Source organism: Camellia sinensis, chromosome 8 (genome assembly GCF_055761805.1).
Source record: "Camellia sinensis isolate YWXY chromosome 8, ASM5576180v1, whole genome shotgun sequence".
Taxonomy (NCBI): domain Eukaryota; kingdom Viridiplantae; phylum Streptophyta; class Magnoliopsida; order Ericales; family Theaceae; genus Camellia; species Camellia sinensis.
The window spans coordinates 166,382,488-166,409,478 of record NC_138968.1 but is presented as its reverse complement, the minus strand read 5'-3'; the positions used below and the strand labels follow the sequence as shown (position 1 = coordinate 166,409,478).

Here is a 26,991-nt window from a genome sequence, read left to right as displayed (position 1 = left end):
TTGTCCTTGGTGTTATTTAACATTATATATTTTGACCTTTATTTTAATTCCGGCTTTTTTTTTTTCTTTTAAGGAGAATATTGTCATATCTCTCATTAGAGGTGTAGAATATTCAATTGCCTTCCCTGCGATTCAGTAGTCCTCTTCTTTGATAGCTCTTAGGCCAGTGAATTTCACTCCTGCAGTTCCTACTTTCATTTCTATTTTTTTCGTAGAGTAATGCTATAAAAATTAAGACATCTTACAATTTTTTTCTTTCACTGTTGTGGCATCACATGTGTCATACTATTAAAGTGGTGGGTTAAAGATTTATTGGTTTGAATAGCACTTTTTTTCATGAATTTTGTGAAAACTACAGTGTAACCTGTATCCAGTCACATCTCCTCCCAATCTTCTTCTTTGTTTGTTAACTTTGATAATTCATTGCCATGCTTTGAACTTTGTTTTTGCAAGGAGAATAGAGGCTGCGAAGGATGAATTCATCTATGAAGTAACTTTCTCATCTATGAAGCAACTCTGGCTAGGCTTGATCACAGGAAGAATTATATTATGAGAAAAGCTACCTGTAGACACCCCATTTTTGACCGTCCTCAAGACTTGGATGTCATCGTTTGAACACTCGATGATCATCCTTGTTCGTGCTCGTCTTGAGTTCCCCGAGGTCTCGGCTACGCGCCCTGCCTCAGGATCTCTCGACTCGACTGTTTTGTGTCTAGTTTTGCACCAAACACTTGTTGTTTTGCTTCTGAGGGTGGGAAGTAGCTTGTAGGCCATCCTTACACCTCACCGGCCATGGCTTGATGCCACCAGCCTTGTTTCCTTGCCACCGGCCATTGGTGATGGCCGGTCGGCACTATTGATGGTAAGTCGGCATTGTGTTTGGTCGGCCGGCCACTGTTTTTGATCAATCGGCCACTTGTCCTGACCGAGACCTTTTCTTGAGAGAGCTTGACCCTTTTGAACCTTTTTTTAGCTTCTCCAAGAAGCTTGACCTTTTTTAGCTTCTCCAAGAAACTTGAACCTTTTGACTCTTTTTTAGCTTTTCCAAGAAGCTTGACCCTTTTTAGCTTCTCCAAGAAGCTTGCCCCTTTTTTTAGCTTCTTGAGGAAGCTTGACCCTTTTGAACCCTTGGTTTTAGCTTCTTGAGGAAGCTTGAACCTTTTGAACCTTGGTTCTAGCTTCTCCAAGAAACTTGAACCCTTTGCTCCAAGCTTCTCCAAGAAGCTTGAACCCTTCTAAGTTTCCAAGAGAATCTTGAACCTTTTGCACCATTGTTCTAGCTTCTCCAAGAAGCTTGGCCCTTTTGTCTAGCTTCTCCAAGAAGCTTGGCCTTCTTGGCCCTTTTGCTCCAAGCTTCTAAGAGAAGCTTGACCCCCTTGACCCCTTTTTTGTTAGCTTCTCTAAGAAGCTTGGCACCTTGTCTTGCTCTATAAATATAGAGCCTATCCTTCCATTCAAGAGGTGGAAGGAATTTGTCTAAGACAAAAACCATACACTTCCCTCCATATCTCTACATTCCAAGCTCCAAACTCCATTGTTCTTGCTCCATTACACACCACCTCCTATCCTAACACCTCCACCACCACTCTAAGGATCTTGGAGGCCATTTTTAGAGGCTAAAGGAGCTGGTTTTGGTCCAGAAAATGGGCTGTTTTGCTGAGCTACAAGGGTGAGCACACTTTACCCTCTTTATTCCCCGTTTTTGCACACCCTTTTAGCCTGTCTTGCTTTCGGATTTGGGCTTTGTGTATAACATAAAAAAGTTCTAGTTTTTTGTGTTTAAGATACTTCATTAAGACCACTTTTGTGTTTGGGGTCGTTTACCCCCCCCCCCTTAGGCCTTGTTTGCCCCCATTTTTGTGTGATTTTGGTGAGTTTCGGGACCACTTTGTTTGGGCCTCCTCACCACTGAAATCTTGAGGGATTTCAGTGGTGAGGATGGTGGTTTGAGGTCCTAAGAAGGAGAGGGCCATCCCCTCTCCTTGCTGTCTTGTTTGATGCCCTTTTTGGCCTTACAAAGGGGCCTATATTTGCACACTTCTTGAGCTCGGTTCAGGCATTTTTTAGTGGGTTTTAGGACCCCCATAAGCCATTTCCAGATTTTTTTTGGTCATATTGAGTGTCCCTCTTGCATGTGTATAACAACCCCTTGCATGGCCTTCCAAAGGAGCACTTCATTCTAACATGTGTTGGCTCTATTTCAGTGGGTATTTGGTGTTTATTTAACATGTTTTACCCCTGTCCCATGTTGGTTTGTTGACCCTTGGCATGCATCATACACTTGCTTTGTATTCCTCTATTTTGCCTAGAAATGCATCTTGCCTTTGGACCACCATGCTTGCATATTTTGGCTTAGCTTTGTGAAGTTTTTGGGCATGTTTTAGCATGCTTAAGGTCTGTCTTGGGTCTTTGGATTCATGTTTTCCATGCTTTGTATAGCTACCATGCAATCTAGCTTGTATGCTTTGAGTGTTGGCTCCTCTACCATGCTCTATTTGCATCATTTTAGTGGTTTGGCACCATTAACTATGATATTTCAGTCCTTTCTCTATGCTTGTATGCTTGCATTTGATGCCTCTTTAATGCTTTAAAAGGTTGGTGTTTCATGCCCCATGTTTCGACCTTTGTGTATGCTTCCATGTATAGGCCATTTAGATGCCATCTAGGTGTGTCTTTGACCTTAATTTGGCATGATTTGGGACTGCTTTGATTCACTTTGATCATTTGCTTCATGTGTCATATGATCATAGTTTAAGTCCTTGGGCTTGGATGCATGCTTTGCTTGCATTGGTAGGTTGATTTGGCATCATCTTCTACATGTTTTTCAAAGCTTATCATGTATGCTATGTGCCAATGTTTGCCCCTTTTAAGTGTGCTTGAAAGTTGCTTCTATATGCTTAGGTATTCAACCATGTTTGCATGCATGTTTGTATGCTTAGGTACTTGGCTCATGACATTTTGTTGCATGTTTAAATGGTGTTGCATTTGGCATGCATTTCTTGCTAAGTTTCCTAACATGTTACATGCCTTGCATGTGTGCATGGTTAAGATTACACTTTGCATGTTTGCTAACTTGCATACTTGTCCTCATGTTCATGTTGCATACTTAGCCTCCATGCCTAGGTTGCATAACATTAAGCATGCATCTCTTGCCTCTTGAATTGATTATGATGGAGGTTGGGGCCCATTGTTTGTTTTGTGCATTTTATTCCATATTGAAATTGCACACTTTGACTCTTTGGGCCACCACGCATTGAAATGCGCGATTGGTGGTCCGAGAATCAAGGAACATATCCCTTTGAGTCACAAACATGATAAAGGATGTGTTGGTGCACACACTTGCTTGAAATACATTGCCATGCCTTGTTTCGCCCTCTGCTGCTGTCAGCCGCAGGTTTCAGCAGGAAGAATTGGCCGGCTGGTAGTGTTGGGTGCCGACCGGCAAAACAGGTTTGGCCGAGAGAATAATGTTTAGCCGATGACCATTCTAAATGGCCGGTGATGATCTCACTCAGCCGGTGGTGTCCCACAACACTCAGAGAAACAACCTTGGGAGTTGTGCAATTTTTAGAGAAGCAGAACAGTCAAAGCAGAGGCAAACTTGTGCATGGCAGTGACTTTCCGAGCGGAACCGCGCATACATTGCATAGGGCCCTCTTCCCAAGGCTGTTTACTGTTTTCCTAGATTAGTTAATTTGCTTAACTAGTTAACGGACTATAATAATTAGTTAGCTCGTAGTTAATTAATTGTATTATTCTTTTGGTCCCTCCGAGCGAGGGCGAATTTGTAATAAGTGTGGGTGCGTGTGTGCATGTCTTCCAATCCCCACTTCTTTCTCCCTTTTACTTACCTACTTTCGATGGTTAGTATTAGGGCATATTTAATTTAGCATACCTTATGCTATGCATGCGTGCATCCATACATTTGTCTTGCATGTATCGGGCTCGGCGCATCATACTAACTGCATTGTACTTCAATTCCAAATTGAATACGTGTTAGTTGTAGCATTTCACATGTCATTGTAGATTAGCCGAGCCTATCTTAGTTGCATTTTGCATGTGTTGCATTAGCCATCTTAACATGAACTAGGATCATGCATATGATTACTAACTAGTTTTTGTTTTGGCTCGGAGTACTCGGTAAGCATTTATGCTTTAGCATACCGCATGTGTGTGAGTGTTGCCATAACAGCATGATTACCATGAGGCTAGCTGCTTATGTGATATAACTGCTCGAATGCCTGTGGATGAAGGTTGAATTACCTAAATTGGAACAATGCATTAAAACTGTGAGTTTTAAGCCCACTAGATAGTGGCAAAACCATCTTTTCTAAAAGCCCTCTCGAGGGTGGCAAAACCTGCATTTTAGCCTACTTGCGAGTAGCGAACCATTTTCAAAACAAACATGCTGTGTTTTGTTCCAATTTAGGTGATTTGGTCTATACTTGTTTGCTGTGCGCATAACATAGTAATTCTAGGCTAATAACCGGAATAAGAACACATAAAGTTTTCAAAACCGGATATCATGGTTAGTAGAGGCCGATCTTCGGATCGGGCGAGAGGGGGTGCTCATAGCTGACCTTCCCCAATCGTACCCTAGCTCCCGAGCCGAGGCAACTTTGGTGATGACGGACGCGTGGCCTTTGGCACCGAGTCAGGGTTTCCTAAATTCCCCCTTAAAAAATATTTAGGTGGCGACTCTGTATCTGGCAAAGCAGTCCATATTTGGCACTTCTTTTCAAAAATCTGTTTCTCAAAACGATTTTCCGGATTTAGACTCTTTGGTTCAGATTAAGAACCGTGACACAAATCGAGTCCGAATTGTAGCAAGGGCCCTCACACGGGCGCGTCTACACTACCATGTGGATTAAAAAAAGATGCATAAAATATAGTTTTTTTTCATCACAAAAAATATAAATGCAACTTGAGCATGATCAACTCGAGAGAGAATTAAACAAAATGCACAGTATGTTCAAACTTTTTAAAATTGTTAAGTTTGTTTTTGTTTTTTGAACAACAATAAATAAATAAATAAAACAATAAAGAAAAAAAGAAAATTATTGATAAAATGATAATGTTGATAATTCTAAAAAGGCAACGAGTGGCAAATGTGTTCAAATAATAGGTTTGAGAAAACTTCACCACAATCTTAACATATTTTTCTATGTATTTCAATCATAATTATTTTTATATATTAAAAAAAATTATAAATATATACTTAGAGAAAGATCTTCAAACAAATAAAAAGTTATGCTTGATTTATAGATTTGTGTAGAGATTTAAAAAAGAAAAGAAAAAAGATGAGTAAAATATGAATAAAATATAACATTTTTTTTTTCTTTTTCGTTCTAAATTCCTACCTAACTCCATGAATCAAACTTGGCCAAAGAGAAAAAAAAAAAAAAAAAAAAAACCCACATGTAATGCAATAGAAGAATGAATCTTCCAAAAAAAATAAAATAAAAAATTCCTATAATTTACACGGCCTCTAGGTATAGAACTCTATCCCGTTCGGCCCAAGCCCTACAATATGCTCAAACCAGCCCAGCCCAGCACATTGCACCGTACGCAGTAACAACTGCGTTGTATTGGTGTTGTTTAATGCAACTTATTGTAAGTTAAAATCTGATAATCAAAAAGCAGAAATCAAAAGCACCCCATTCCTAGTTTTCAAATAATCAGTTTTTCTCAACTTATTTAAGTTATTTCTGTCTAAAAGCAGAAGCTGCACCAAACAGTTTACCACAGATTCCCAAATTAAAATAAGCTATATCACCCCCTATAATCTACACCAAGCACTCTCATTGGCCCCTTTTGGTGTAGCTGTTAAGACAGTTTATAGATTATACCTTAACAGATTATAGATTATGACTTTAATTAGAAGTTGTTAATCTGTTTGGTGTAGCTGTTGGATTATAGATTTAAGTTGCTGAGTAGTGTTTGTTAAATAAGCTGTGAAATAGCTTTTTCAATTAATTTTTATTTTTTGTTTGTCTACATTTCACATAAAAAATAATAATAATAATCTATAGTCCATTTGAGTCTTTTTCTATCTTTAAAAAAATAAAAAATAAAAAAATTTAAGAGTATAACTATAAATTAACATGTCCACAGCAAAAGCTGATAATCAAAAACAAGGGGTGAGCAGCTTCTCAGAATCAGCTTTTTTGAGTTAAAATAAACTGTTAGAATCAGAAACTGTTTGAAATAAGTTTAATCAAACAGTCCAAAATAACTTTTTCAAAACTAAAAGCCATAAGTTGGATCTGAAAAGCTGAAACAAACACACCCATTGTAATCAACTTGTTTGGTTTTAGTTTTTAGAAAACACTTTTCAAAAAATTCTATTTTTTTTTATTTTTCATATTTTTTTATTTTCAATAATTTTTTTAATATTATAAATTTTTTAAAAAATTTTTAGACACACCTAACATAAATACATTAAAAAAATATAATATTTGCGAAAGAAATCTTTAAAAAAATTATTAAATACCAAAAATACAAAAATGAGAATTAAATATAATTTTCATATGTTTTTATATTTATTAATTTTTTAAAATATTTTTCACAACGATTTTATTATTTAGACACATCTAAATAAGATGCATTTAAAAAAATAAAAACAAAAAATTACTTAAAATTTTAAAAATATTTATTAAAAATAAAAAAATATAAAAAATAAAAAACTTAATTTTTAAAAAACTGAAACCATGAGATCTAAATAGAGTTATTGGAGCATAGATATTTAGGGCTAATATAGTAACACCACCAAAGGTCAATTAAATCAATGAGATGTAAATCGAGTTATTGGAGCATACATATATAGGACTAATATCAAACCCAGAAAATTGAATATCTGTATCGATTCTACAACCCTTGATTCTCAGGCGAACAGAGTCGAATCGAACAAGACTGTTGCTGAGTTACGCAATCTGCCACTGGTTCGTCTTCAATGTCTCTCTCTCTCTCTCTCTTGCCGTCTATAGATCTATGAAGAACACAGTGTTCACTTCATGTTTCTCTTCAACACAATAACTTTATCACGTTTGTTCTTCGCTTTGTTTATAGAGTTTGTGGAATTGTTTTTAGTTCTCTGATCTGGCTTTCAATTTTCAATTTTCAATTTTCTTTCCCAAAGGAATAGGTGGTTGGGTTTGAATCTATGGCGTTCAACTGTTGCTGTGATTGGTCGTCTAAGTTACCCGATGAGTTGACGGTGGAGATACTATGTAGATTGCCAGAAAAGCCTCTTATTCAATTCAAGTCCGTGTCGAAAGCTTGGTACTTATTGATTTCTGATGTTTGCGTTCCCAGAATCTCTTCATCCGCACCTCTCTCCGGATTTCTCTTCAGGTTGATTCCCCTTCTTCCATTCTCCGATTTCCTTATGGAATATGTTCCATCAGATTGTCCGAGAACCCTGCTGGACAGAGGACGATTTGTGGAGTCGTATTCGAAGCTATTACCCTTTCAACCTACTGCCAGGGACGTTCTCGACTGCTGCAACGGTTTGCTCTTAATTCTTCACCGCACCTCTGTTCCTCCCTCTGTTCCTTCACAGTATTATGTGTGTAACCCTGCCACAAAACAATGTGTGGCTATTCCCGTGAACCCTAATCATCTAGATCCCATATATGCTGTACTTGCTTTTAATCCTGTTGAGTCCCCACCGAATAATACTAATAATAATAATTATAAAATAGTTCGGTTAGCTAGCTCTGCCAGCACTGCCTCTGTAACTCATCCGCCGGAGCTGGATGTTTTCTCCTCCGTTACTGGCAAGTGGGTCAACCATCCGGTTCCACTCCAGCCTGAACCTGAGCTTTATGGTTTCAAGTGGCTTTGTAAGTCTGTTTATTTGGATGGGGTGTTGTACATGTTATCTTACAGTAGATACCTCTTGTGTTTTGATCTCAATGCCGATAATTTGAATCCCCCAGCTGTGAAGCTCCCGAACAAGGGCAAGGCTCTTGGTGTTGGATTCATTGGGATGTCCAAAGATTGCTTCTATTACTCTAATCATGTTGAAAATGCAGTCCTTGTTTGGTCACTTGACCATGACCATAAGTGGATTTTGAAGCATAGCATCTGCATTGATGACTTGGTTCGGTTTCATCACGGCAGAATTTTAGACCGCTATCGCCTTTCTCCGCTGCTCATGCCTTGTGCTTTACATCCAACTACAGAAGTTATCTTCATTGCTATTCCCAGATTGATATTTAGCTATAATCTGAAAACCAATCAGTTCAATGTATTTTACATACTGCAAGAAAACAGGAATTTGATTGATGATGGATGTTTCTTCTTTCCTTACTCACGCTGCCTGGTTGTTTTGAATGATTTTACGCAGGTAAAAATTTTGGACCTATCCATTTTGTAACCAGTTTACTTCATATATATATATATATATTTGTGTACATATTCAACCATGCGTGTCTTTAATATTTGCTAATAATTCATTGAGTTGCTTACTCTGTGAGGACCTTTTTAGTATTTCTTGTTTTGATGTCCCCTTTGTTTAACGTGCATTCATTAGGATATTAGCATTTTCTAATAACACTTTTAAAGGCTGGAAGGTTCCGACATGACTTGAATTTGGGAGGTTAGTTTTCTTGAATGCTTCTTTCTTTTGTATTTGTAGACCTGAAGTGGTGTAGCTGGTTTTGAATGCCAGGGAGGAGAGAAAAGGGGTTTGGGCGAGATTATTTACCTACTTCAGTATCATTATGGGCCTTTCTTTAAGATTTTACTTGTCTATTTCTTTGATCTTCCCTGTTCTTGATTGGTTTTGGATGATGTCTTGGCCTCTATATTTCATTTTTTGTTTCCAGTGGAGTGCATTCTTGTTCGAAAAGGGTGACCTAAGGAATAAAATACAACAAAACATCAACTTTGGTAAATTGCGTTACCAATCCTTCATTGCTGCTGATATATGTGGTTTACTTGAAAATTTATATATACGTTTCCTTCCTTTGATAGAAATAGAGAATGTTCCGCTTGATGGAGAGGAGCAGTAGAAGAATCATCATTATGGAGGAAAAATAATAAATGAATAGTTGAGGTAATTTGAACTGAGAAATCTAGAATGTTGCAAGAAGAGGTATACCTCCCGTCAAAAGTGTAGAAGAGAAAGGCAGTTATTATTAAAAAGGATAAAAGAAAGAGCTGATGGATGTGCTATAAGATCTACGAATTTATTGTAGGTGAGGTGTAAATTTAATTTACTTGTGTGGCACATTACAATTGCATCTGTGAAGAATTGAGAAAATGCAGTAACTAATGTTTTATGAGGAATTTTAGTGAGGTAAGTGATAATGTCATAGGAATTTAGTTACTTCCAAGATGTATGTTGAAACTATGAATTGTAGGAAAAGCATTTGTGAGAAAGTAGCTTTGTAAGAAAGCCAATACCTTGCGGTGTATATAAGTGGTTGTGCTCTGCAATTGTGAAGCGGGATATTGTAAAACAATACAAATTCCTCAATTGTTATTAAACCTTGACGTTGAGTGATTGCCTGATATTTGCGGTCACCAATCTATCTCTAGCCTCCAAGCTACAGGACCTAGAGTCACACTAAGTGTGCCAGAGACTTTGGTGTGCCTAAGTTTCACAGGGCAACTCTTTTTCACAAGGCCAGTTCCCTGTGAGGTGCTTGTACTCCACCAAGTCCAAGTCCACCTAAACCTTTCGACCATCTGACTGTTGAATGTTCACCTGTCTTGGCAACTATAGGCCATGCCTTATTTGGCAAGAACTACTCCCTTGAAATTGCATATTATATAGGTGATTGTTATGGAAGTTTACAATCTTCATTCATGCTTTGATTGTTGTTATTTCTGGCTTAAATGATAAAATGATTCTAGCATTTTTATCTGTTGCATCTTCAATGCTGCAATGAGAGAAGTACACTTGAAAGTGCCCTGAATTTAATGTTTGGCAGGTAAAAATAGATTGCTAAATATCAGAAGTTCTTGTGTATTTATGACTTATTTGAAAAAACATTGGACTACAAATTGGTGAATAGTGGCTACATTCGATCTACTAGGTTTGATTTAACTGTTTGTAGAACTTTGTTTCTAGACTTGGATGTTTATTTCAGTTCTCTCTGTAACTTTCCTCACAGTTATGGTGTCCCAAAATTTGAAAAATAAAAGATAGAATTTCAATGATTACTTGTTCTCTGTTCAATGATGATGATTTTATTTATTGTATAGATCTAACATTTGATCCTACTTCATGATCCCAGTAAGAAAACAAAAACAAAGAGCCAGAGGAAAGACTTTTTTTAATTTTCCGAATGCTATCTACTTGTATGGATTTTGTTATGCTTTTTGTTTTCTACCACTGGAAGTCTCTACTTGTTTAGCTTTTCATAATGCTTTATCTCTCTTATCTATCTATTTTTTAATAATAATTATGCTTCTTATTTACAGATGAATGATATCCCAAGGAACAAGGGTTTAGAGGTTGGGGTTACCATCTGATGGTCCAGATCAAATCCCCATTCATACTGGATTTGCCAAACTAGTTTCATGGTGGTGCTACTTGGATGTAATTGTATAAATTATCTGGCAGGCTCCAATATTTATATGAGCGCTCAAATGTACGATTTTGTCCTTGGTGTTATTTAACATCATATATTTTGACCTTTATTTTAATTCCTGCTTTTTTCTTTTAAGGAGAATATTATCATATCTCTCATTAGAGGTGTAGAACATTCAATTGCCTTCCCTGGGATTCAGTAGTCCTCTACTTTGATAGCTCTTAGGCCATTGAATTTCAGTAGTCCTCTACTTTGATAGCTCTTAGGCCAGTGAATTTCACTCCTTCAGTTCCTACTTTCATTTCTATTTTTTTTTTCCCGTAGAGTAATGCTATAAACATTAAGACATCTTACAATTTTTCTCTCACAGTTGTGGCATCACATGTGTCATACTATTAAAGTGGTGGGTTAAAGATTTATTGGTTTGGATAACACTTTTTTTCATGAATTTTGTGAAACTGCAGTGTAATCTGTATCCAGTCAAATCTCCTCCCAATCTTCTTTATCCGTTAACTTTGATAATTCATTGCCATGCTTTGAATGTTGTTTTTGCAAGGAGAATAGAGGCTGCGAAGGATGAATTCATCTATGAAGTAGCTTTCTCATCTATAAAGCAACTCTGGCTAGGCTTGATCACAGGAAGAATTATATTATGAGAAAAGCTGCCACGTAGATTAAAAAAACATGCATAAAATATAGTTTTTTATCCTCACAAAAAATATAAATGCAACTTGAGCGTGCTCAACTCGAGGGAGGATTAAACAAAACGTACAGTATATATAAACTTTTTAAAATTGTTAAGTTTGTTTTTGTTTTTTGAACAACAATAAATCTATATAATAAGACAAGAGGCTTTTCGAAAATGTCTTCAAATGTATGAGAGATACATTTTGAATCAAAGGTTTAGATCTATTCTAATAAATATCAATGGTTCAGATGAATTTGATTCCCGCCCAAACGCTCTCTTCTCTATCTCTCCCACGTCTGCCTAAACACATCTCTTCAACTCCCTCTCTATAGGTTTCTCTCTCACGTTCTCACTTCAAAATAAAAAAAAAAAAACCTGATCTCCTGTTCTTACCTTTACCCTTCTTCATCCTTCACCAACACACCACCACCGATCTGCTGCTGCCGCTCACCACCACCGACGCTGCTCATCATCTGTTCTTCTGCTTTAGCAGAACGATCTCACCCACCCTCTTCCTCCTCAACAACAGGCGAAAGAGAGAGCAGCAGCAGCAGAGTCCCAAGTGGCCAATGAATGTTGAATCGGAAACTAATCCGATGGCTACACCATCTGAGAAAAGTCTGGTCCCAATCCGAGAAGTTAATCTGAGAAGCTCTCTCTCTCTCCAAAACCCTTGCCATACCCGAAAGTAAAACACCTCTCTCTCTCTCTATCATATTATATAAAACTATCTCTGCAATTGATTAACTGTTTTGGGTTTGTAACAGAGGATTCAAGTTTTGCTGCTGAAAAGAAATTAGGCGATCCGACTAACAAAATAGAACATTTTTCATTAAAAATAAAAATAGAACATTTTTGATTACTCTCAAACTGTTTAATCTTTGCTCATATCAAATTTTGATTAACTGTTTACAGGAACATTTGATTTCTATAAATTTCAATTTCTATACATGATGTTTGAAAGGATGAGTGAGTTCAATAGGCCAACTCTTGCTAGAACAATTCTAAATTATAAAAAAAATTAAAATAAAATGTTGATAGCAGTTAAAAGGTTTAAAAGCATCAGAAAACCTGAAGGTCATGTTTGTTTGGGCGGACTGGATTAGCATTCCCATGACTAATAGTCCTAACACTACGAATTCGTTGGATTATGTATCCTGTCTTAACTAATAGTCAAGTTTAAAATAATTAATCCGTACTTCAATTGTTTAACCAAACATCGGATTAATAATTTTATTGGACTATTAGTCCAATCCCAAGCTCATGTCCACCCAAACAAACATGCCCGAAGTTTCTAACTGTGAAATTGTAATGAAATTGAGGTAGAAATGGGTTTGAACTTTTAACAGTAATTCCCTTAAAGGTTATAACAAACAGTCGGTTATTAGTCCAAAATGCAAACCAAAAATGTTTCTGATCATATATGGTAGTAATTTTACATGGCAAGAAATATAAAAGAATGTTCAGGTTATTAATTGAGCAACCAGCTTATTTCCTCCATTTGAAGCATTGTTCTGAATGAAAGCTGAGATTAAATCAAGTGTTTAATCACTACTACAATAATACCTAAACATCACACATTTATATTTAAAAACATCTCACTTTTATAAAGCGTGATTAAAAATTTAATCTCAATTTTTGAAATAATTGAGATGTTACTTTTTTTTTTTTATTATCTTGGTTCTTAATTAATTGTGATGGTAGTTTATCATTTTGATCTCGCTTTTTTTATTCCATTCCACTTAATCTCTCCCTGTATTCATTCTGTTTTTCATTCATCTCTCTAATATTCAGTTTCATTCTGCTTGACCTCTTCATATCTTCATCGACTGGGGCTTCGTTCTCATCGTGTGTGGTTTATGAAATACTTGGAGTGATTGATTTCAGTCCATTGAAGTGATTAGAGAGATTGCAAGTCATGGGTTCTTATTCTGTTTTCATATTTAGCTTTGTTGTTTGTAATTTTAATGAGTAAGATGATTGCACTCAGAAGTAATAGCTCAGTAATTACCAATTCAAAAAAGGTTCAATGACCTGAAATTTATAATTTCTAATGCTCGCAGAATGATGATGCAAATTCGATATTTTTTAGAGTAACTACACCATGCCATAACTTCCCTTAAATAAATAATATTACCTTAAATAAATAAATGAATAAAATAAAATAGAAAGAAAATAGGAGTAGCATGCTTTGCTGCCATATAATAAATTTGATATAATTACATCGAATTCTCTTTTAATAATATTAAAATAATAAAAATTAATGGTTTGTGGGCATATGATAAATAAGAATAGAATATATATATTTTAACGTAATAGCATTTGACATTTTTCTTTTTTCATCCATAAACCTAACAAATTATTAGTAAAAATAGAGCCAAGTTTTAGGTAAATTAAAATAATTATGTCAAATTTATAAAAATCAAGTTAAAGGTTTACAGGAACATTTTTGATTAACTGTTTTACTCTTTGCTCATATATGTACCTTCTTTTAATTAACTGTACCTTTGATTAACTATACCTTCTTTTAATTTTATTAGTTATGTCATGAATTGTAAACTCTTCTTAATTCCTCAATTTCATGTATACAATCTCATCCCTCTTTTGGTGTTGTTTAGTTGTGTTTTCTTTGTTAATGTTTGTTGATTGATTAGTTGGGTAGTGAAAATTGTAGTTGTTTTACATGTATGGTAATTATGTTAATACTTGATTGTATTGCCTCGATAGAATGCAATTATTATGATTTTGTGATATGCTTAATGATGTTGACTGTCTTTCTCTAATTGCAATCTTGAATAGAAGAGTTTCAGACAGTTTGAGAGAGGTGGTCGATGGTGGGATGGGAGGTGAGTTCCTCCTGGCATGTAATAATGAGGAGGAGAATGGGAGAAACGCTTATTTACACCGTGCCTTCAGTTTGTTTTGGGGTGCTGGAGATTGATGGGTCCAATAGATTTTAGAAATTCATGGTAATTTAGAAATTTATTGATCTGCTGGAGATTGATGGGTCCAATAGATTTTCTGGGTTTTGCAGCCTTAGATTGTTGATTTCTACGCGTGATTGATAGTACAATTAGCTGGGTTTTTCTAATCAATTGATGTTGAAAAGTTTGAGAATTGTGCATGCATATAATCATAGATTATGTATACGTATAGATGTTAGAATTTCTGTTTCTTTATTTTATTACATGTAACTTCTTGGAAATCACCATTTTTACCTAAGCAGATGATACAGATGGAAATCACCATTTTGAGAATTGTTTAGTAGTGATTTATTAATAACACCATTTTTACCTACCTTCTTGGAAATTACCATTTTGAGCTTCTCGCGAGGTTGTTTTTCTTTTTGATTATTTGTTTTTATTGATTGATTAATAACATATTTTGTATAAGCTAATTTATTATTATTATTAATAGTTAGTATAGAGTACGTGTGTATTCAAATTGTAAGATGGGTTTTTATATTTGGTTAAACATTCTGGAGAGTAATTGAGTAATTGAGTAATTGAGGGAATTACTGACTTCTTTCAGTTAGCAATGAGTTTAGTTCTGAGTTTTTGAATTTTGCTTCGAAGCTCTTGCAGGTTTGATGATCTTCACAATCTTCTCTTTGTTATGTTTCTTTTTCATTTTTTATTTATGTAGCTTTCAATTTATTTGGATTGGTGTTTCTAAACCTTAAACTAATATGTATTTGTTTTTCTTCGGCCTCCTATAATTTATTTAGCAATGGGTTTGCTTTTCCTTAAATGGGTTTTGTTAGCAATGGGTTTGAATCTCAAATATATATCAGTTAGCAATGGGTTTTGTTTTTCTTTGGATCACCTATAATTTATTTGGATTGGTTTTTCTAAACCTTAAACCTTAAACTAATTGTGAGATGGGTTTTTGTTTTTCTTCTGCGCTGAAGGAAAAGCAGCAGCAGCAGCAGATGCCCAGCTCTTTGGCCTTCTCTCAAATCTCCTCCAGCAGGTATGATTCCTGACATATATAATATCCTTATCTATGTATTTGTACCGTTTTTGTTTGGTAGATATGAAATTATAGAAGTGGCAAAACATGTGTAATGATTAAGTTCTAATTATTTCTGAATCTTTGATGAGATCTGTCATCTTGGTATTTGAATTTGATAGATTAGGTGATCTGGGTTTTCTCTTTTATTTATCATTGAGTTGGGTTTCAATTGTTAGGGTTAGATTCTCATTCTCAGTGTTCCTTTTGCTGCCATTTCATTGTTACAATCCAGAGGCTTCAATGTTATTTTACATTGTTTATGGGTCATTTACATTGGGCTCCATACTGTTATTATTAGAATTCCATTCTCCCAAACCCACAATTTTATTAATTAAACTCAACTCATCTCAATCTAATACATTTTATCCAAGCACCAAGAACTACATTAGTTTTTGAACTGGTTGTGGTGACCATTGAGTGTAGAACACCATTTAGTGTACACTGGTTAGTTTTTTATTTTGTTGTACACTGGTTAGTTTTTCCAATTTTCTGTAGAACACCATTGACTGTTTTTTTATTACCACTGGTTAGTTTTTTATTTTGTTGTACACGGGTGATCCTCCTATTGTTATCATAGCAGCCACAAACCTGGGGTGATCCTCCTGTTAAAATTAGAATTGGGTTATTCGGTGTTGATTAAAATTAGAATTTTCTTTGATTAGAATTAGAATTCTAAAATTAAAATTAGAATTATTTGATTCAATTTCAGTTTTTCTGTTATTGGGTTTTGTGAATTTTCTTTTTGTTTCAGTGGCTTCAAGGTTCTGATAATTGATCTGTTTTTGTCTGATGCTGCTCTCCAATTCTCCAGTCCTCGATTTTTGCAACTCGAACTTTGCTCGCAAGGTAACCTTCATCATCTTTTGAATTTTTTGGGTCTATCTTTGCGCCTTCTTCCAAGGTATTCATTCCCTTTTCCCACCACTTCGAATTGTGTTGATTGTGGACATTTGACGAGTTCTTTGCATTTTCTTTTCATTCCCTTTTCCAAGGTATTCATTACCTTTTCAGTTTCTTTGCATTTTCTCTGAATTTTGTTAATGGGCATTAGTTTTTTTGTTTCAATGGCTTCAAGGTTCTGAGACAAATTAGATCTAATTTGATATAAACGGTGTTTTTTTTTTAATATAGAAACTGGGCAAACCCTTTTTCCATTGGATTGATAATAGTTTATTACTTGAGTCTTTCAGCTCACAATTAATTGGAATAAGTTTTTTTTTTTTTTTTGTGTGTGTCTTTTTATAAAAAAGACAAACTAATTTCATGACTTAGAAATTTTACCAAGTTTTTCTGCTAAACTACCAACTAAATTAAGCCTTAGAAAATGTAGGCTCGCACCCTCTTTACCATTGGTTTTGACAAAATGTCTGTGAGTCCTTCATATTGGTTTGGAATTTTAGGAAATTACGAGACATGAGCATCTTGAAGGAGTTGGAAAAATTTGTTCTTTACCTGCTCACAAAACTTTTTGCTTTATTGTTGAATATAAATTGTGTTCACACCAATTGTTTTTAGTTCTCCTTGCAATATCTGTTCCATACATGAAAAATAATACATGGAAGTGAAACGTACGCATTCCTTTTAAGCACTAAATTGTATAGATTTAGTCAGTTTGTTTGTTTGTTCCCCTCGCACCCTCATTTTTTTTTTCCCTTTATTTGGGAGTGGGGATTGGTAAGCTGTGATAAATATATATTTATATAGTTTCAGCATTGCCTATTACTTTTTTAATACCCTATAAACAATTGCCCCCTTACTGTATGATGTTGATTTGTTGTTTTATCCATTGAATTTTATTATATCAGTTTAGTCTTATAGTTTATTTAATTTCAATCTAAATTTTGTTGGCTGCTACCCATGAGCTTACCAAATAGATCCAAAGGGGCTAGTTTGATATTTTGCTTATGGTCATGTATTGCTTAACAAATATTCAAAATTTATTTAAGGTTAGAAGCAAAATGAATCTGAATGGGTGTAGGTGAAGATTGAAGAAGATGACGAAGGGTTACATACACAAAATTGATGGGAACTGATATAATAAATGGCTTTGGGTTTTTGGAAGAAAATAAATGGGATTTTTTAAGTTGTATTGATTTGTAAATGATGGGAGAATTAAGTTAGTTAGAGTTTGTTGTTGAATTATCAAGCGAAGAGTTTGCTTTTTGAATTTTATTTTATTAAATTCTTTCTTAAGAACACGTCTTTCTTAAATTTTCCCTATAACATTATGTGATCAATTAAAGGAAGTTCCAAAAAGAAAGAGTTGAAAAAAATAAAATCCAAAGAAAATATTGATCGATTTTTATAAATTAATATTTTTATCAATCATTAATTTGTATTTGGGTTGATAATGTGTTGTGTTTGTTCGTAGTGTTTGCATTGGGTAACCAATTATTATTTTGCAACAATGTATGTGATTGGTTTGAATTGAGTGGTCTATAAAAAAACATTTCAGTAGTGTGACAATGCATGTGTTTGTTTTGAATTGGGTAGTCTCTTTTAATTATCATATTGGCTTTTTTTTTTTCTATTTTACAGGTGGATAAAGACTACAAGCGAATGGTAATATTGGCTGCCTTTTTACAAGTCTACATTTCTTCAGGCTTAAGTTTTTCTTATCTCTCTAATGATTTTGTATTTATTGTTGTATAAACTATACGTGCACTTCTTTGATTGATGAGTGTTGAAACAGGGGCAATCTCGAGTGAGCAACAATCTCGAGGGCAAAATTTACACTATTTTTGGTTTTATTACTGACAAACTTTGAAAATGATTGACGTTGTATAAAGTTAAAGATTATGGCAGATTGATGTTGTAGAAATTTATATAGATTTGGTTTGGTTTGAGAGTTAAACATTTGAAGGTGTTTGTTATTTAGATTTTGATTAAGAATACTATTTTCGTATTGGCATGGTGTGCTCCAAACGGAGAACACCATTTTGTTGTTCCTTTTATTTGAAGTTGTGTTTATAATAAAGGGGATCCCCTTGCTCAAATGTATGTTATCTATTCATTTTTTGTATGTCATGGTGAAACAGATTAGGTATGTTTGATTCTCAGTGTTCCTAGCTTAAGAGAGAATGACATATGAAAATTATTCAAACAAAATATTATTTACACCGTGCCTTTAGGCACGGGCATACACTAGTAAATAAATAAAACAATAAAGAAAAAAAAGAAAATTATTGATAAAATGATAATGATGATAATTCTAAAAAGGCAATGAGTAGCAAATGTGTTCAAATAATAGGTTTGAGAAAGCTTTACCCCAATCTTAACATATTTTTCTATGTAATTCAGGCATCGTTTGGGAATTGGTTATTTTAGTAGGCTATTTGGTTTTTTTAGCTATTTTAGTAGGTTATTTTAGTTTTTGTGTTTGGGAAGATGAGATGGATTTTATTTGAGTTGTTGTATTGAAAAATGTGTTGAAATGATGTTTGAAGTTAAAATGATAAATTTATCCCTAAAAATATTTTTTTTTAAATTGATGTAAAGGGATAAAATCGTAATTTACTCATTGATGGAACAATTTGTGTAGCTAACAGTGTAGGCTGTGCCTACACTGCCAGCAGTGCAGCTTATTTATTTATTTATTTTTTTTGAAAAAGATTTGAACAGTGGACTTTTTGGCTAAATTTTTATTTGAGGCTATAATAGCCTCAATCTACTCTTCCCAAACAGCGCCTCAATCATAATTATTTTTTTGTATTAAAAAATATATATAAATATATATTCAGAGAGAGATCTTCAAACAAATATGTTTTGGAAAGTTGGTTAAAAGTTGGCTTCTTTTTTTTTCGCTTTTTTGTCTTTTAGTGGACAAAAAATGTGAGAAGTGATGTGATCCAAAATTGGTTAAAAGTCAAAAGCTAACTTTTAACTAGCTTCCCAAATCAAAGTTATGCTTGGTTTGCAGATTTGTGTAGAGATTTAAAAAAGAAAAGAAAAAAGTTATGCTTGGTTTGCAAATTTGTGTAGAGATTTAAAAAAGAAAAGAAAAAAGATGAGTAAAATATGAATAAAATATAATGGGTATGTTTGGTTTGGTTTTGGGAGATAAATTTTCAAAAAAAAATTTGGGGAAAAAGTTTAGAAATTTTTTTTGTTTGTTTGATTGTATATTTTGATAGGGGTGGGCATGGTTTGGATTGGTCCAGATTGAGGTAAAACTAGTACCAATCCGTTATATACAGTTTCTGAAAAATTGAAACTAATCCAATCTGTTTAAATCGTAGAACCAATCCATTTAAGCACGTATTAGATCGGTTTAGAATCACGGATTCACATAATTAAATAACCAAAAAAAAATATAAAACATTATAATTTCATGAAAGCATAAACATAATTGAACCCAAATCACTTTTTTTTCTACCAACCCACACTATTCTTTTCCACCAAATGCTATAGCACTCTACTCTAAAAATAAAATAATTGAAACCCACAAAACAAGCCACACTAACCAAAACAAATTCCCAAGTGCTGCACTCCCAAAACAACTTCACCCAATGCTACACTCTTCATTTCCGAGACAACACCAACACACCTCCCATGGTCGAAAGCTCCACGGCTGGAAAACTCCCTTTACGGAAAACTATGGAGATTCAAGTCTGGGAAACAACCTGATACATGGCCGAGCATCATAGTTAGGAAAAAAAAAAAAAAAAAAAAACCTTAGCAAAACTAAAAATCTGAAAGACAAAAGGTGGGAAATTGTCACGACCCAAACCCGCCCCTACCGGTTTAGCATCATAACCGGTCAGTAATCCTCGGATTACCGAAAGACACTGAACTGAATAGAAAAATATAAGGGGCTAGCAGAAACAAATATAGAATATACATAGTCCATTGAGCTGTTAGACATACATGAGGCAGTTAATTTAGAACTTTATATGTATCATATACACATATATGACATCATATCCACATAGGTTATTGTGGTAACCGAATAATAGCAGACGCGGATAGGCAGTGTATATTTTCCCTATCGATGTATAGTATGCATTCGGCCCTGCCCTGACGTTTCAGATGCCAAATAAGTTGAGCAGGGGCCGATTAAAAGTTGGAATACGGCATAATGGGGGGCCGAGTAAATAAGTACATGACAGATCAAGAGCGGGCCCTACTTAGAAGACAGGGAGTGTATATAAATAGAAGAACGACGAACAAGAAGAGGGATGTGAGAATTAGTATGCTTAACTTATGACACACGCAATCTAGAGAGCATACACTGACTTATCCGTCGGAGTGCTAATTCCGGCACCCCCGACCGGAGTGTTCATTCTTTTTCAGGCTACCAACTGAGGATCTTGCGTGTCTCATTGGATCCAAAGAGTATTTCTAAACCACCTTCCCCACAATTGGTGCCGTCTGTGGGAATACTCAACTCCATCCATGGCGGGTGTAACGGAAGATCCTCCGATAATCACTGATGAAACTACACAGAGAGATGACTTCACTCCGACAAACATGCTTGGACCGAAAACTATCGCCGCAAGACGTGCCTTGAACTTTGATTCACTTGCCCAGAACTTACCCTCGACCTCAGCACATGAGACAATGCAAGCGATCATGGAACAAACAAAGCAAAATGAACAGAGGTTGGAAAACATGATCGCTGAGAACGAACGTCTCCGTCAGGATTTGGCCTTGGAAGTGGCGAAGTCCAAACAAGCTCTACGCCAAGATCCGAAACAACCGCCGAGGGTAGGTGGTCAACGACCTCGAGCCCAACAACAAGACACTGACAACGACTTCGACTCATTATCCCTGGAGCCCAAGAAGAAGGGATGACTTGAAACTACCAGTTCCTCTGAAGAGAGTCCATGTATAAGGCATAAGCGAATATGAAATGGTTCAGACGAAGAGGACCAACACGACCCCTTTGTGCGACGGATCGCAAAGGCAGTATTACCCAAGAAGTTCAAAGCCCCATCGTTCACCTTGTACAACGGGAAATCGGATCCCACGGATCATATCCGTCACTATAAGCAAGCCATGACGTTGCGTGCAGGCGACGAAGCTCTTATGTACAGAATATTTCTGAGAAGTTTGGGACCATTGGCAGTCAGATGGTACTGCAAGCTGGAGCCAGCGTCAATTAAGAGTTTCCATCAATTACAATAATCCTTCAGGGCAAGATTCATCACCAACGAGGTCCAGCTGAAACAAGCCGACTCTCTCTGGGCAATGCAGATCCAGCTAGGAGAAACACTAAGAGCGTATTCGACGTGCTATTGGGAATGCTTTAATCTTGTTGATGACGCTTATAACGACTCCATGGCCATCACCGCCTTTAAAATGGGTTTGCATCCTAACAGTGCTCTCCGCAGTTCCTTGACTAGAAGGCCCCCCAAAACAGTCTGGTCATTGATGAAGAAAGTTGAGGGATACTGCAAAGTGGCAGATGACGCCTTGCAGGTTAAAGTCGGAAACATGGCCAACAAGATGGCCCCTTTTGAAATTGTTCAGCCGATGAATTCTGTACCACCTCAGAACCCTGAACCACGACATCGGGCTAAACGAGACAAGAGACGGGATTCTCGCCGATCAAGCGACCAATGCTCCCACCGAGCAAATAAATAACTGCAAGTCGATAGCAGGCGCACAAGGCGCACAAACAAGAAATATACAAAGTTGTCAGAGCTGATCAGCGCGGTCATGTCCAAAGTCCAACACCTTCCGTTCTTCAAATGGCCATCCAAAATGGTGGGACCTCCCGACACGAGAAGACGGGATAGGCGGTGCGAGTATCACAAGGATCATGGCCATGATACTGAGAGTTGTTATGCACTGAAGGATCACTTGGAGGAGTTGGTATAAGATGGTCGGCTACAACAGTACGTCCGAAAAGGCAACTCAACCAAAGCAATAGCCTTAAGACAGGATTCACCTCCACTAGGCGTGATTCACATGAGATATAGCCTGCCAACGTCATCCGTGGTGCATTCAATCCAGTCGAATCCCGACCCTCGAAACTCGAAATCAACTCACTCTGGCTAAACGGCCCCATGAAGCCGCGAGCATTACTTTCGATGATTTAGATTTGGTCGGAGTGACACTTCCCCACATTGATCCATTGGTAATCAAGTTATGCGTAAACCGATTCACCGTTGAGTGCGTACTCATTGATCCAGAGAGCACGTTGGAAGTTATGTATTACAAGACATTCACCAAACTCGGCTTCTCCGAATCGGATCTTTCTCCGGCTCCTTATCCATTATTCGGCTTCAACGCCAATCCAGAATACTCGTTGGAAAAAATCACACTACCCATTCGAGCGGGCTCCAGAACAGTGGATGTGGAATTCTTGGTCGTCAAATTGTCATCGCCGTATAATCTCATCATGGGGCGAACTTGGTTACATACTATGCAGGCCATGCCAAGCACCTATCATCAGCTGCTACACTTTCCGACAGAATGCGACATTGAGCAAATACGTGGCTCCCAGAAATCGGCACAAGCATGTTATCTCCTTGCTGGAAAGATGCCAAAAGAGTTGCAAGTGAATTCTATTGAGGTGCTGGATCGAGAGAGCCTCGATGATGTTGGGCGACTCCCAAGTGAAAAGGCCACAGAAGCCCTAGATCGAGTTGAAATTGACGGAAACCCAGACAAGTTCTTCATGGTCGACGCCTCCCTGAATCAAGCCGACAGACAGCAGCTAATTTCCTTCTTGATTGGCAATCTTGATGTATTTACGTGGACTCCATATGAGATGCTGGGTGTAGATCTGTCTGTGTCACGACCCCATTTCGCCCCTAGTAGAATGGTGCCGTGATGGCCAGTAATCCAAGATTACCAAAGGCCAACTTACAAAGATTCACACACAATCAGAGTATACAAATGGGGCTTACATGTACGGAAGTAATAAATTTAAATCTAAGTAGTCCATAAGATCTATGCATAGATCAAATGAAATGACATACATCTTAACATGGTTTTACAACTTGGATACAAATAAAATAAAGTACATATTGCATCTTGATCAAAAGGCTTCTCAAGCCGACATATACAAAAGAAGTGAATCAAAACTAAGAAACATAATCTTCAAGATGATACAAAACATGAATCAAAACATCTTGCACATAACATCTTAGGCGTCACCGCCTTCTTGCTTGCCACCTACATATATATAAAGGGCAGGGTGAGCTTGGATACTCAGTGAATGATATAATTAATAAAGGTTTGAATGAATGATATCTGAGATCTTTATCAAAACAATACATATCATAGCTTGTAACAAAACATGGGATGAATCAAGTTCATCAATCAAATCTTTCAAATCTTCTTGGGATGTTTAATAACATCTGCATAATACATGGGGGATGACATTCCAGACAAAACAAGGGAATAATCAACCCGGAATCGATTAGACAAATCCACCCGCACAAGGCCGTCGGTGGGGCCATCCGTACAAGACCGTCGATGGTAGAGATCTCTCAAACATGGTGCTACATGGGCTTATAGTCCCCTATCATGAAAGGACTTTCCAAGAATGTCAGCAAAATAAGATAATACTTGATACAAAACTAGGGATAATCATTCATACTTGAACAAATACTTTTCCAAAACGAAGCAAAGCTTTATCAAAACTTTATAACATAGCTTTATTAAAAATACCACTCACATAGCTCTTCGGGTGTAGAGATTAAGCCAAGGATCCAAGACCTACAAATACATAATAAAGTCTACTGAATGCACTTCAAGAAGACAAGAAGGAATGTTCAAAGACGGTTGTGCAATGCATCCTTAAAACAAGCTTTACATGAATGAAAATGATCTCGGCATTTCTTTCCAAAACCAAGTCAAGACAAAATAAAACATGATGGGAGTTAAATCACTGTTTTTCATCTAGGGAAAACATGTTGGGTACCAACCAGGTCTTGGAATGGATGTACAGAAATGATCTAGGCAAAAATGACCTAGCTGAGTGAACTCAGGAGGTCTTGGCCGAGGTCCCACACCTCTTGGCCGAGGTGTGGTTACCTAGGCTTCAGTGTGCAGCTGCCTGCCGAGGTGTTACAAGGTGCCGACAAGGGTGTACCATGGTCGGCCTAGGTGTGCAGTGGTTAGCCTAGGTGTGCATGCAAGATAGACTAAGGTGCAAGTGATCATGCAAGGTAGGCCAAGGTGAGATACGATGCTTAGCCTAGATGTGAGATCTAGGCAAGAGTGGTCTCGGTGACCACACCTAGGGAAAGGTGAAGTATGGAAATCTGGGTTTCCTCCCTTGAAGAACATGAATGCTGAAATCATAACTTCTTTATTCAAAATCTGAGATTTCATGAGATGAGTTCGAAAACATGGACCTGGGTACCCATACTTGAAGATCTTATGAAAACAAACACGAAAACATGGATCTTGATACAAACTTTCGGATCAAAACATGGTTTTCTTTCAAGAACACAAGAACATCATTTTCTCTTTCTAAAACAAGATTTAAATCAATGCATGGCTCATGAATCATGCTAGATCATGCAATGTGATCGGATCAACATAAAGAATAACAAGAGTAGGTCAAGAATCTAACCTCAAAACACGGATCTAACGGTTCAAGGTGTGAAGATCAAGCTTGGAATCTAGCTCTCTCCCTCTAAGAAGTTCTTCCTCTTTCCTAGAGCTTCTCTCTCTTCAAAGGCAAAGATATGAAAAATGATATGTTTTCTCTCTCTATTGGCTGACTTAACCCTCTGCTGGGACACGTGGCACTACCGGATTGGGTTTCCTTAAAAAGGTGACTGAATGACAAGACAAGAGCATGACAAAGGGTGTACAACAAGCAAGGTAAGATGGGCACTCCGGCAAGTAATGATCTCGGATTAGGACATAGGCTTTGGCAAGTAAGGTCTCAATGATCTCAGCTAGGAAGGATAACACTTGACCTAGCTGTGCCACACCTCGGCCTAGATGTGCCACACCTCGGTCTAGGTCATACCAGTCCCGGAACAAGATCACTAGGTGCAAGGATTAAGGATCTACGATGCCTAGATGATAACATCTCGGCCTAGATGATGCATATCTCGGCCTAGGTGGTGCACACCTCAGCCTAGATGATTACATCTCGGCCAATATGCTAGGGTGAAGGTGGAGGTCAACCAAAGTGGTTCCACGATGGTCTTAGGTGTAAGAGGTTCAGAGGTGTGACCTAGGCTTGGCATGACCTAGGCTTAGCATGACCTAGGCTTAACATGACCTAGGCTTGACATGACCTAGGCTTGGCATGACCTCGGCTTAACATGACCTACGCTTGGCATGACCTACGCTTGGCATGACCTAGGCTTAACATGACCTAGGCTTGGCATGACCTAGGCTTGACATGACCTAGGCTTGACATGGCCTAGGCTTGAGACAGCAAGGAAGGAACAAAGCATGCATACAACACTTAGGCAAATCACATAAGCACAAAACAAGACAGGGACTTTTACCTAGGAAAAACAAGTCGAAATCTACAAATGCAAGCTTAACAAGACGAAATCATGCAAATGCACATGAACATGAACATGACTAAGACATGAATGTGGGTTATTACAGTCTGTTTCGCCGCATCGTTTAAATGTTTACTCTAAATGCAAGCCGATTATTCAGAAAAGCCGGTGGTCCACGACACACTGCCGCCATTGTTGAAGAGGTGGACCAGTTGCTTGATGCCGGGGCAATCAGGGAAGTGAACTACCCTACATGGCTCTCGAATAATGCGGTTGTCAAAAAGAAAAATGGGACTTGGCGAGTCTGCATTGATTTCACGGACCTAAACAAAGCCTACCCCAAGGATTGTTTTCCCCTACCCAGAATTGACTAACTTGTAGATGTTACGGCATGTCACCAGCGTATGAGCTTCCTTGATGCCTACAGAGGCTACCATCACATTGCCTTGTATCCGGAGGACCAAGACAAAACTGCATTCTTCACCCCAAGAGGAACCTATTGCTATAAGGTTATGCCTTTTGGGCTGAAGAATGTAGGGGCAACATACTAAACGCTGGTCACTACCATGTTCAAGGAGCAACTCGGCCACACTATGGAAGTTTACATTGACAATATGGTGGTCAAGTCCAAAGAAGAGCAAACTCATCTAGCTGATTTGGAAGAGACATTTGGCATTCTACGCAAATACAAAATGAAGCTGAACGCTTCCAAATGTGCATTTGGGATCGGCTCTGGCAAATTCTTGGGTTACATTGTCAACCACCGAGGAATTAAAGCCAATTCGAGGCAATTCACCGCAATCCTGGAACTCGGATCCCCTTGATCGGTCAAGGAGGTTTAGAAGTTGATGGGGATGGCCGCCACACTCAACAGGTTCATCAGTCGTTCCACGGACCGCTGTCGACAATTCTTTCAGACACTACGGCAAGGTAAAGCTTTTGAATGGACCTCCGAGTGCGAAGCCGCTTTTAACGGTCTGAAGGCTTATCTCCGATCTGTTCCACTTTTGACAACACCATCGGCAGGCGACCCGCTCATTTTATATTTGGCCGTCTCTAACCGGGCTGTCAATGCCGTATTGTTGAAGGAAGAGCCTGGAGAACAACGACCAGTGTATTATGTGAGCAAGGCAATGGTTGACGCCAAAACCCGTTACCTTTCACTGGAAAAACTCATCCTAGCCCTAGTCATGGCGGCAAGAAAACTGATGCATTACTTCCAGAGACATAACATCGGGGTACTAATAGATTACCCCCTCCGATCAGTACTACGTAGTGCAGAAGCATCAGGGCGTATTTTGAAATGGGCCCTCAAACT

At 37.3% G+C, this 26,991-nt stretch overlaps 1 protein-coding gene and 2 long non-coding RNA genes across 3 annotated transcripts; all 3 read left to right on the top strand.

Annotated features, from left to right (window-relative positions):
- Positions 1 to 6,868: 6,868 nt before the first annotated feature.
- On the top strand, positions 6,869 to 10,659 carry LOC114285650 (F-box protein At5g07610). Its single transcript, XM_082884054.1, has 3 exons — positions 6,869 to 6,954; positions 7,145 to 8,350; positions 10,435 to 10,659. Exons 2-3 carry the CDS (start codon positions 7,163 to 7,165, stop codon positions 10,483 to 10,485), a joined length of 1,239 nt encoding a protein of 412 aa, XP_082740180.1. The 5' UTR covers positions 6,869 to 6,954; positions 7,145 to 7,162; the 3' UTR covers positions 10,486 to 10,659.
- On the top strand, positions 8,761 to 9,162 carry LOC145797295 (uncharacterized). Its single transcript, XR_014338655.1, has 2 exons — positions 8,761 to 8,895; positions 8,980 to 9,162. It is a non-coding gene; the product is annotated as an uncharacterized LOC145797295 (long non-coding RNA).
- A 4,526-nt stretch (positions 10,660 to 15,185) lies between the features above and the next one.
- LOC145796741 (uncharacterized) lies at positions 15,186 to 18,050 on the top strand. Its single transcript, XR_014337248.1, has 2 exons — positions 15,186 to 16,092; positions 17,785 to 18,050. It is a non-coding gene; the product is annotated as an uncharacterized LOC145796741 (long non-coding RNA).
- The last annotated feature ends 8,941 nt before the right edge of the window (positions 18,051 to 26,991 follow it).